Source organism: Malania oleifera, chromosome 3, assembly GCF_029873635.1.
Source record: "Malania oleifera isolate guangnan ecotype guangnan chromosome 3, ASM2987363v1, whole genome shotgun sequence".
Taxonomy (NCBI): Eukaryota; Viridiplantae; Streptophyta; class Magnoliopsida; order Santalales; family Ximeniaceae; genus Malania; species Malania oleifera.
The window spans coordinates 20,246,059-20,258,064 of NC_080419.1; the positions used below are offsets into that span (position 1 = coordinate 20,246,059).

At 34.9% G+C, this 12,006-nt stretch overlaps 1 protein-coding gene across 1 annotated transcript; it reads left to right on the plus strand.

Annotated features, from left to right (window-relative positions):
- Nucleotides 1-219: 219 nt before the first annotated feature.
- On the plus strand, nt 220-11,240 carry LOC131150637 (serine/threonine-protein kinase RUNKEL). Its single transcript, XM_058101489.1, has 11 exons — nt 220-519; nt 634-723; nt 2,519-2,571; nt 2,734-2,809; nt 5,018-5,079; nt 5,170-5,248; nt 5,353-5,412; nt 5,553-7,208; nt 7,645-8,514; nt 9,779-10,904; nt 10,989-11,240. The coding sequence occupies exons 1-10, from the start codon at nt 472-474 to the stop codon at nt 10,892-10,894; spliced, it is 4,110 nt and encodes a 1,369-aa protein (XP_057957472.1). The 5' UTR covers nt 220-471; the 3' UTR covers nt 10,895-10,904; nt 10,989-11,240.
- Nucleotides 11,241-12,006: the final 766 nt, after the last annotated feature.

Below are 12,006 nucleotides of genomic sequence, written 5' to 3' on the forward strand. Positions count from 1 at the left end.
TTAGCAAATTGAAACTTCGAATTGATTTATGATTCATGAACATATCGAGTTGATTAATCAAACTATGTCTAACCCTAACAGCAGAAGATTAATCCCAATTTAAAAAGATGAAATAATATTTGTAACCATGAATTTTAAAACTTGAATTTAATTTTTATGTAGATTTGAAAATATAATTTTATAATTTAAAATATAAAGTATCCCTTCAGCGGCTGTTTTGGACACGCAAATGCATTTTTATTTCCTGTTTGATTTTAAATCATATTGTTCCCGCCTGGCTCTCTCTCTCTCTCTCTTCGGTCGAGCAATCAGTAAAGGCATCTCACTATAATTATACGCTTACAATCTCCATTTGAATTTCTTACTTCATCTCCTATCTCCCATCTCCGATCGGTACTCATTCTTCTGTTCCGCTCTCTGCACGCAGTCTCATTTCAGATACGAAACCCTAGAAAAGCTGAGCCACAGATCATGAACCACTATCACATCTACGGAACCATCGGCCATGGCAAATGCTCGGTAATGTAGCTCTCTTTCTAGCTATTTCCGATTCTGGTTCATCCATTTTGAGAATTCGAAGCATCTACTCCGGTTTTTTAACTCTTTATTTATTTTATTTAATTTTGGGTACAGAATGTGTACAAGGGGAGGAAGAAAAAGACTATAGAATATTTTGCAGTCAAGAGCGTTGATAAATCGCAGAAGAGCAAGGTTCTTCAGGAAGTAAGCGCCCTATAGTCCAATTTGTTGGGTTTATTGAAGTGTTTCACAATTAATCGTCGATTCTTTAATGGTTATTTTTGTGCACTTGACATGACTAGGCGAATCTTAGATTTGTCGTACTTAAGACTAAATTCTGTTATTTCCGGTGGAGTTTGTGAAATTGAATATGTTCAACCATTTAATCACATTTGAATTGTCGAATTTGAAACCCAGGCAGCGAGGATAAACAGTCACTAGCTGTATTTTTATTTGTAATAGTGTAGGAGTCTGCTATAGTTCATACTAGGACTATCCTTTTATTTTTATTTACTGCTCACTTTAGTCTGTAAGCATTTTTTTAAAAAAAAATGTTCTCATTCATTTTAGATCTGAAAAATGTTTTGACCTCCCATCACGCAATAAGTTCTGCTAATATTTGAAGGGGATGGAGATGAGATAAAATTTTCCCAGCCATCTTTGTTTGTTTCATGGACTTCATGTTTTCCATTCTTATAATGCCACCTTCATCTCACAGGAAGTAGGTGCTCTAGAAGCATATTTGTAGAGTGGTTTTTAGATCCAACTACAATTTTGTCCTCCACTTCTCCATTCTGTTTTACAGGGGAGTTTCTTTGGTCTGGTCCCAGTAGAACTGTAATTCCTCAAAATAGCTACAAAATGTTTGTTTCCAACTCTTTTAAAATGAAATTATTAGTTTTTTTGTACAAGAAAAAATCATGGTTGACTCTAACTGCATGTAGTTGCTGATTCTTACTTGTTCAATCATTTCTCCACACAAAGGCACAAATTTCTACTCAAACGCGGACAAAAAAATACATATGTTATGTTTTGTCTTCTCCATTGCAATTACATACATATGTTGCTACATTTCCATGATTCATGTGTTCACAATTGTGTGTTTGTCTGAGCTTGAAATCTGCATTGGAATCCTTTTCTACTAATGCATGATACAGGGCAGTGCGTTAGTGCCTTTCAAAAAATAGAATATATTAATTTTAATTTACAAACAAAATATGAAAATATCATAATGTTTTTCCGGGGTCTTATTTGTCTTGGAGTTGGGAAAATCAACATTCATGCATTTGCATCAAAATCCAATCATTGTTTCTGCACCTTGTCCACTATTCTGTTGATTGTACATAGCATGATTATGAATCGCTGTTGTTGCAATAAATGTGAACTTCAAAAAAGAAAAAAAAGCTGCCTGGTGCACAAAGCTCCTGCGAATGCAATAGATGATGTCAACTGTTTGAAGTTTGAACCTACTAATTCGAACATTCACTGACTGTTCGTTATCATGATGCCTTAAAATAATCAAAATATCATGGATAATATGAATCCAATCTTTCAAAAAGCAATCACTTTCAAGTATGATGGTTGCGTTCATAAATAAAAATAGAATATATGTTATCGAGTGTAGTAATTTCTTTTTTTGGGAGTGGTGACTTTTGACATTGATAGTGTGTTAGCCTTAAGTCTTTAAGTACCCCTTAACTGGGTGTCAATGCTATATTCTTGGTTAATCATATTTGTATTAGCTGAAGAGACTTCTGTCACTCAAGCTCACACTCCATTTCAATGTGCCATTCATAATATTATAAGCCCTTTGTATATGCTTGATTAGCTAAGCAAGCATTTTGAAATGAATTATTTTATCGTCCTTACATTGTATAAGGACTACTATTGTTATGTTTTCGCCATTGAAGATGATCTGAATCATGTCTTACGAAGTAGTGTTCTTATTGTATCTTTAAACTGCTCTAATTAAATTGTTCCCAAATTTCTATAATTGCAGGTAAGGATTCTCCACTCCCTAGATCACCCAAATGTATTGAAGTTCTACTCTTGGTAAGTCTTGTTGATATTTGGAAATGCAAAAACTTGCACGATTCATTTGGGTACTAGGCATGGGGATAGATGATTAAAATACTGGATCACACTCTTTTGTCGCTTCTTTGATTTCTGTGGAATAATATATATTTTTCATTTTCCCCTTGTCTTTTGTATTAGGTATGAAACTTCTGCTCATCTGTGGTTAGTTTTGGAATATTGTGTCGGTGGAGATCTCATGACATTACTGCGGCAGGTATTATTACTGTAATATTTTTATGAACTTCATTGGTTTTGTTTCCAAATCTTCTTGTAAGTAGGGAGAAACTGCAGAATGATAGATGTTACAAATATTATCATACATCAGTCAAAGTGGATGTTAGCAGATATTGTCATAGATTAGTGGTATGATCCTACAACATTTGAGAAAATGAAAAAGGCTGAAGAGTTGACCAGGGCATTGTTTGGCACAGGGAAAAGGAAAAATTAGGGCCTATTTGGTATCATTGTTGTTTCTTGTTTTCTATTTTTGTTTCTCCATAGTGAAAAAATATATTATAAAAACTTTTTGTTGTTAGTTTTCTGTTTCTGCTACTAGTTTTCAGTTGTTTGCCAAAAAACTGAAAATCAAATTTTATGGTTTTCAGTTGTTTTGGCAACCTATTGTCAGAAATTTTAATATCCAGAAATAGTTTTTTGAGATTAAATTATTCATTTTATACACTTTTAAATTAAAATAAAAATTAAATGATCATATAAATTTAAATATAATTAAAATAAAATATACATAATTTTTTTTAAAAAAAATAGTAAAACCAGTTACAAAATACTTTTTACTATTTTTCAATTGTCATGTCTAATAAAATTTTTATTGTAAAGTAAAATTTGAAAGTAGAACAATTAAGTAAAATAATTATAATAAATTTTACAAAATACTTTTACTATTTTTCAATTGCCACGTTTAATAAAATTTTTATAGTAGAACAATTAAGTAAAATAATTATAATAAAATTTATTTGTATTATAGTAATTTTTTAATGTGTATTTGTTTGTAATTTTATTATTTTAATCATATGTTTATAATATTTTGATTTAAAGGTGAAAATGAGCATTTTTTTTAATTAAGTTTTTAATTTGTATTTGTTTTATAAATATTACCAAACAGGTTGCTTGTTTCTAATTTTTAGTTTATGTTTCTAGTTTTTGGTTTTCGTTTCTTTAATTTTGACAGTGATACCAAACGACCCCTTAGAGTTGGTCTTGCTACAGAGGCATCATATTCGTAACTTGTGTCCATGAACCAATTGCATTTTGTTTATTTTGGTTTCATGTGCAGCCCATTTTGATAGTTATGTGGCCATATCGTGGGATAATTGATTATCGCTAATTCTGTTGCTTAGGTGGAATCAATGTTTTTAAAGGTGAAAGCGTAAGGCGAGGTGCTTTAACCCTTACGAGGCGAGGTGTATGCCTTTTGAGATTTTATTTTTAGATTAAAATTATGTAAATAAATTACATATTTTTAAAATAAAGAAAAATTTAAGAAAATCACAAATATAATGTAAAAAAAATCAAATATAATTTGCAATCTACTTGTTGGCCATTTAGAAAAATAGCTAACTTAAATTCATTACGTAAATCATGACAAGAGATAGCTATAACATTACAAAGTTCAAATTATTTTTCAAGATCTAAGATACAGCTCAATTGTTTTGGAAAGGTTGAGGTTCAAGAGTTTTAGAATTCAACTCATGCTATGACATGACTTTCATATAAACATGGGGTTAATATTTTCTAGCCAAATCTTAGTTGAGAATCACACACTCAAAATGTGCAAGCCTCAAGTAAAAAGGCGCAAAAGGTGTGCCCTTTGTACAAATGCATAAGCCTCAGTATGTAATGCGTTAGCCTTCTTGGGATTTGGTATTTTAGATTGAGCTGCAAGGTGTTTTAGGCATGCCTTGCCTTTAGGCGAGCCTCAAGGCGAACCTTGATTAAGCCTTTTAAAAAATTGGGTGGAATTTTAGCTGCTCAATCCAATCCTTAGGAAGGAACTCAATGGAATTTTGAAATGAAAAAAGTGGTCCGCCTCCTCCCTGGATCCCACGTACTGGGAGCTTTGTGCACGGGACCGTTATTTATTTATTTTTTAAAAGTGGAGAAACCTATTGGAAATTATGTAGAAGTGCTAAAGGTAGCAATTGTAAAAATATTACTGTTCCAGACTTGGAAACTTAGTTTATTTACTGTTTGACTATTTTGGAGGCTTCGATGCTTTTTTTCCATTGATACTATTGTACAGGCTTCTCTGTGTGTTCATTTATCTCTTTTCTATCCATTGAGTTAATTCTGAAATCATATTCAATAAATTTCTGACAATGTAGCAGAGAAAAAAACTGCTCCATTCATATTGAGGCTGCATGATGTCAATAGCTTATTGTCATGCCTATTTACCATGCTGCAGGATGGTCAGCTTCCAGAAGAATCTGTGCATGATCTTGCTCATGACCTTGTTAGAGCTTTGCAGTAAGGAATTTTCATTAACTTTCATCTTTTTGTTTTTCCAATATATATGTATATATTTTTGAGTTATCTGCTGGAAATGGTCATTGTAAGGTTCTTGCATTCAAAGGGAATCATCTACTGTGACCTAAAGCCATCGAACATCCTACTGGATGAGAATGGGCATACCAAGGTACTTATACATTCCTCTTCTTCTTTTCTGTTGGAATATTTCCAAACGTTTCTTGCTATGCACATGAGTATACTAACTAGTTTCCTTTACTTGGTGGAATGCAGCTATGTGATTTTGGATTAGCGAGAAAATTGTGTGATATATCTAAAACTCCTTCTTCCTTGGTGGGTTTTATGAACTCTAGCAACACTTCTCATGTTCAGCTTGGATTTAGGTTCCATGGTACATCAAGTTTGAAAGTGCCACATCTTTTTTATTTCTCATAAAACTTACATATGTCATCTCCTTTTGTGTGCTTATTCAGCTGCCACAAGCTAAACGTGGAACTCCCTTTTATATGGCTCCTGAGCTGTTTCAGGATGGAGGTGTTCATTCTTATGCCTCTGATTTGTGGTCCCTTGGTTGTGTACTATATGAGTGCTATACAGGCAGGCCTCCATTTGTTGGAAGGGAACTCACTCAGTTGGTCAAATCCATTATCTCAGATCCAGCTCCACCTATCCCCGGTATACCAAGTCGTTCTTTTGTCAACCTCATCAACTCTCTTCTCATAAAAGATCCAGCTGAAAGAATACACTGGCCTGAGCTTTGTGGACATGCTTTTTGGAGAACAAAATTCACTCCAGTACCTCTACCTCCTCAGCCTGCTTTCACTTCTATGATTGATCTTTCTTCTAAATCATGTCTATCAGAACGTAATGGTGAGAAGCCTCTCCAGAACAAGACTCCCCCTAAATATCGTGAGAAAGATTCAAAAGGAGCTTCAAAACACGATGAGAATTCTATTTCAGGATCAAAAGGCTATGAAACACCAGTTAAGGGTCTATCCAGTGGCCGCAGAAATCAAATAAAGGTTTCTGGAAAAGTAGTTGAGGAAAAGCAGAAAGATACCTCAAGTGCTAGTAGGGGAGTAAATATTCTAAGGTTGTCCAGGATAGCAAAATCAAACTTACAGAGGGAGAATGAAAAGGAAAACTACCGGAGACCCTTGCCTAATAGCTCTGAGAATGATGCTGAAGTTAAAATTGAAAATACTGATATGGAACTTGATTTTAATGAGAACACTGTGGATGAGGCACAGGATGAACCTGATGGGTCTGATAGTTCTGCATGTTCTCCTGAAGAAAAACAATCTACTCAAAATCAGGAACAAGGAAAAATATTAGATATGGAAAATAATGCAAATCAATTAGATTCAACCATGATTAATATGCCTGTCATGGATGATTTGAAGGAAACTGAACAAGAATCATCTTTAGAGCATTCGGAAGCGGCTACTGCTTCACCAACTGTTGGCCCTCAAACCAAAGTTCCGAGGGCTAAAGAAGGTTCAGCATGTGCTCTCGACTCTGATTCTTTAAAATCATCTAGTAATCTATCTCAGGTGCTTTGGCATCCATCTGATTTCTCAGTCAAACCAGTAATGCCCAGCAGAAAAGCTGATAAAGTATCAGACGCAGTTCATTCACTTCCTTTTGATGCACTGCCAGCATCTGATATCATGAAGATGTCTAACGAGCAGTTGGATGCATTCAACAGCAGAATTATAACCATATTTAATGGGAACACTACAATTGCAGAGAAGCAAAATCTAATCAGATACCTTGAGATATTGAGCAGTAATGCTGATGCTGCCAACATGTTGACTAATGGGCCAGTAATGCTGCTGCTTGTCAAGATGTTCCGACAGCCGAAAGCTTTAGCTTTGCGTGTACAACTTGCTTCGCTTATTGGCTTGTTGGTTCGGCATTCTACATCCATTAAAGATGACTTGGCAAGTTCCGGAATTTTAGGTTCACTTACGGATGGTCTTAGAGACAAACAAGAAAAAGTGAGGAGATTTTCCATGGCTGCTTTGGGAGAGTTGCTGTTCTATATAGCCACTCAAAATGAACATACTAGAGAAAACAATCCACTGGAATCTCCATCGAAGGACAACCGGTCTGCATCTGGTTGGCAGGTTAGCTTCCAAACTTATTTCCATCATCTTTCTGTTTGTATGAAGGACTTGTTCGGTTTCTTTTTGGTCTTTTAAATAAGTTCAAATCGATTAATTGATTTATACTGTTTTATTTTTTCTGTGCACAGATCCTTCCTTTAATTTGGAACCATTATTTACAGTTGTAGAGAAAGTCCCTTGAGAGAACTTTTTTCACATTTTAAATCAGTTCAATCTGATTTAAAAGTTGTCTTATTGTCTCATACTTTTGTGTACTCAAATTCCTCCATTGTTTTGTTATTATTTATAATTGTAGAGGTGGTCCATTGAGTGAGCTGTTAGTTTGTACCAAATGCATGGCCTTGAGCTTACTATGTGCTTATTTTTTCTTCTGATTTTTTCCTGGTTCCTTTTTTATTTTTATAACTATTCTAATGGAGCCTTATTTCCTTTGCAGGTTTCAAGTTCACTAATTTCATTGGTGTCATCAATATTGCGGAAAGGAGAGGATGATATGACTCAACTTTATGCATTGAGAACCATTGAAAACATTTGCAGTCAAGGAGGCAACTGGGCAGCTCGCTTTACTAGACAGGATGTGATAACTAACCTATGTTATATATTTAGGGCTGTGGGGAAACAGGAGATCACAAGGCTTACTGCGGGGTCATGTTTGGTACGACTAGGTTGTTTTAGCCCTTCAATTGTTCAATCAGTTATAGAGAAACTCTCATTCAAGGACACTGCTTCTGCCCTTGTCAAAGGTAGTCCGCGTGAGCAACAAATTTGCTTAAACCTCTTAAACATGGCAATGCTCGGAAGCCATATGTTTACAAACTTTAGTCGGTACCTTGTGCCCTTAGCAGAGGATAAAAATCTTTTCCCAAGTCTTCTGTCTCTCATTGAACAGGGAAGTGAAATCTTAAGGGGAAAATCACTTCTTTTTGTTGCTCTTCTGAGCAAGCACAGTAGGAGATGGTTGTTACATTTTTTTTGCAACCAAAGGTTGCTCTCAGCAGTTGATAGGCTGACAAAAGAGAAAGATAATTATGTGCAGCCATGTTTGGATGCTTTTTTGCATGTTGTGGCGTCTGTTGTGCCAGGCTTGCTCGAGACTATAGCTGGAGACGTTCAGCAGATTATGAGTGGAAGACGCCATGGGCCGATCCCTGCCCTTACTAGTCGAGCTGCGGCAAGAACGAACATTCATTTATTTCCTGTTGTTCTCCATCTTCTTGGAAGCTCGTCTTTTAAACGCAGAGTGATAACTCATCAAGTCTTGCAGCAGTTAGCCAATCTAATAAAGCTTGTGGAGTCGCCATTTCAGGTAAATGTAGACTGCATTTTGCATTTATTTTAGTGATTTCCATTATATGCTCCTTTGACTTGATGTTCTTAACTTTAGTGTCTTAGAGAAGCCAAACTTTATGACACAATGAAGTAATCTGTCTTGAATTTCCATAATTGGCTGCATCTCTCAACCTTCATATTCAAATATTGGAAACATAATGCAATGTGCAGCTTGCTTGGAAGCCTGAATGATGTTTTAGCAAAGTGAAACAAAGGCATGCTTTAGTTGCCAAAATGCTTAGACAAGCAGTCACCCAATGCACATGCCATAAACAGGTTATTCTGTTGTTGGTTGATTAATCACTAATTTGGACATTGTCGAGTACTGTGTTGCATAATATAAGGGGCCATTTCATGTAAACTGCCAAAAATTACAAGAAAGAAAACTAGGAATGAAAACTAAAAGCCAGAAACAAAATCTAAAATTGAAAATCAGCAACCTTAAATTTATAAAACTACTAAACTAGTATAAATTAAAAATTGAACAAATGCTCATTTTTGTCCTTGAACCAAATAACAAGTAAAAAACATTACTTAAATAATAAAAATAAAATACAAATTAAAAATATTACAATAAAAAATTAGTACAATTGTTCTACTCAATTATTATATTTAAAAAGTTACTTTTTATTACTGCTAGAACAATAATAGTACATGAAAATTGGAAAATAGTAAAAAATATTTTTTAAATAGCTTTCTTTTTACCATATTTTTATAAATTTTATGGATATTTTTATTTTAATTATATTTTAAATCCACAGTCATTTTAACATATCTTCAATTAATAAATATGTATATGAATGATTTAATTCACAGAAGTTAACCCTGCATGTTGGAGTATTCTGTTTCTGGATCTGGTTTCAGGTCTTTTGAAAACATTTGAAAACTGGCAACAGAGTTAGAAAACTGGAAACAAAAAACAAAATGGTACCAAACAGACCCAATGAACAGGGATGATAATCTGATTGGTATGAAAGTGATGTGAGTTCGAATGACAATTCATTTTGAACGGTAAAGCATTTTAAGGTTCACTTTACATGTTTGTATTTCTTTAGTATCAGTGATTGAATAATTGCTTTTTAGTTGTTTGATATATTTTTCTAATAAACAATAACTGATCCATAAATATTGTACTGATTCTACGAAAAATATAGATGATTGTGTGACAGCATAATTGGGACATTGATTTTTACGGATAGGATGGGGGATGATATGTATGTATTCTTCTTATTAATTTTCAGGGCAGGGATGACTTCCAGATAACCCTTCTTCGAGTTCTTGAGTCTATTGCAGAGGAGCCCTCTGTGATTCTTGAGTGGCCTGACATTTTTTCTCGGGAAGTTCTTCCAAGGCTGGCTGTTCTGTACAAGGGCAATAAAGATGGAGATGCCAGATTCTTGTGCCTGAAAATTTTGTTTGATGTGATGCTCATTTTCTTGAATGAACCATCAGAAGACAATAAAATACTGGAGGATTTAAAGTCTATATCTAACGATCATTTCCTCCCTCTCTATCCCGTATTGATTGAAGACGAAGATCCCATTCCCATGTATGCTCAGAAGCTTCTTGTGATGCTAATTGAGTTCAATTACATTAAAATTTCGGATATTTTAGATCTGAAGACAGTTTCACGATGCTTTGAGTTTTTGCTTGGTGATCTATCAAGTGCGAATGTAAACAATGTTAAGCTCTGTCTGGCCTTGGCATCTGCTCCTGAGATGGAAACAAATATTCTCTCTCAGTTAAAAGTAGCCAGGAGGATTGGCAACCTGCTGCAATTTGTGAATGCAAAGGAAATGGAAGATTTTATCTTACCAACTCTTGGTCTGTGTAGGGCATTCCTTCTACGCTCAATCAGTAGCAGAAAAGGTTTTCTCTATTCAAAAGAACCTAATCTCTTGTGTAATGGTTCTCCTGATGCATGTGTAGTTGATCAGCAACAATGCATAAGGGATATAGTGGACTTTGGGAGCAATGTTGGGGTTTTGCTCGAGTTGAGTGGTTCTCATGAAACAAATATTTCAGATATAGCTTCAGAATGCATTGTTTTGTTACTTAAAGCAGCTCCGAGGGAAGCCACTACTGGTTTTCTAACCAATCTTCCCAAGGTTAGCGTAATTCTTGAGTCTTGGTGTACTAAGGGCATCTGTCAATTGGTGGTTCTACGGATGTTGCATGCTCTTGGTTATTCCTGTAAGCAGTATTTGTCACATGCGATGATATTATCAATATCTATACCAGAGATTTCAAAAATTGAAGCCATTGTTTTTGAGCTTAGAAGTTCAAGAATACCTGGTGTAGCAGATTCTGCATTGCTTGTGTCGTCTGAGTTGCAGCGATTGCCACGTTGCCTTTGAAGTTCTTGAGGTTGTTCTCTTGGTTTGTCCTTCACTTTATTTTGCTTCAAAAGATTTTTAATTTCTTTAGCATGACTAATTCTCATGTTTGCAGGGACAGTAATTCAATTGACTCTTCACAAGGTCATGAAAGTCCTTTGCTTTCCAAAAATCATGTTAGACCAAGCTTGTATTGAGTGAGTACATTTTTTCCCTTCTGCATATCTACCACTGTGCAGTCCAGCCTTGGCGGGCCTTTGTATAATATATGTACTTATAATGTCATTGACATGTTCAATTCACTATTATTTTTCTAGAATTTGGTGAATAGAATTTACATGTGAGTGCCTCTATGCTTCTCAATCAACTCAGTGAATTCTTTAATTTCATTTTCTTTCCTTTTTTTTGGTTTTGTTTTTGTTTTTGTGAGATTGTGTTTTCAATGTTAAAGAAACAGAAAACGCCAGGTATTATGCCATTAAAAATGCACGTGTATAAGGCTGTGAAAGTAGCTCTTCCTGCAAATAGCTAGTTTGGCTCATTGTTTTTTATGCAACCATTCTGCTTCATAAGAGGTTAATAAGGATGATGTGCAGATGTATAATGACTAAGAAAGACAAATATTGCTTAAGCAACAATTTTTCTAAGGCACATTTGATTTTATTCTGGTCCCTAAGCACAAAGTTAGAAAGCACAAAGAATAAATTATCTAATAGGACAATGAGATGGAAAAAGGGAAAAACACACTCTAAGTCCCAAGCTTATACTTGTTTCATGAAAAATTTTAAGGAATTCATGGGCTGCTGATTGGCCCACAAGTTCTTTGGTTTTGTGGATGTTCGGAGTGTCGGTGTCAAAACAGATGTAATTTATTCACAATCCAATGAGCTGTCCAAGCTGCACTCATTTTCTGTTGTAAATCTATTAGAACCATTTAATAGAAGGTTGCTCGTATGTTTCTCTGTGCCAATGCTTCTCTGAAGTGTCTTAGATCTTCGTGTGGAGTAAAGATGATTCTAGGACAAGCTTGCAGCATGTACTTGCTAGAATAGAGTTGAACCCATTTGTACGTGATCTGTAACCTTTAGCTCAAGACTCCCTGAAACTAAATTGAACCAGCAGGTTCACAGTTC

Coding starts and splice junctions, on each gene's coding strand:
- LOC131150637 (XM_058101489.1), top strand. CDS start 472: ATGAACCACTATCACATCTACGGAACCATCGGCCATGGCAAATGCTCG. Junction 2,572..2,733: donor GTATTGAAGTTCTACTCTTG/GTAAGTCTTGTT, acceptor CTTTTGTATTAG/GTATGAAACTTCTGCTCATC. Junction 8,515..9,778: donor TTGTGGAGTCGCCATTTCAG/GTAAATGTAGAC, acceptor ATTAATTTTCAG/GGCAGGGATGACTTCCAGAT.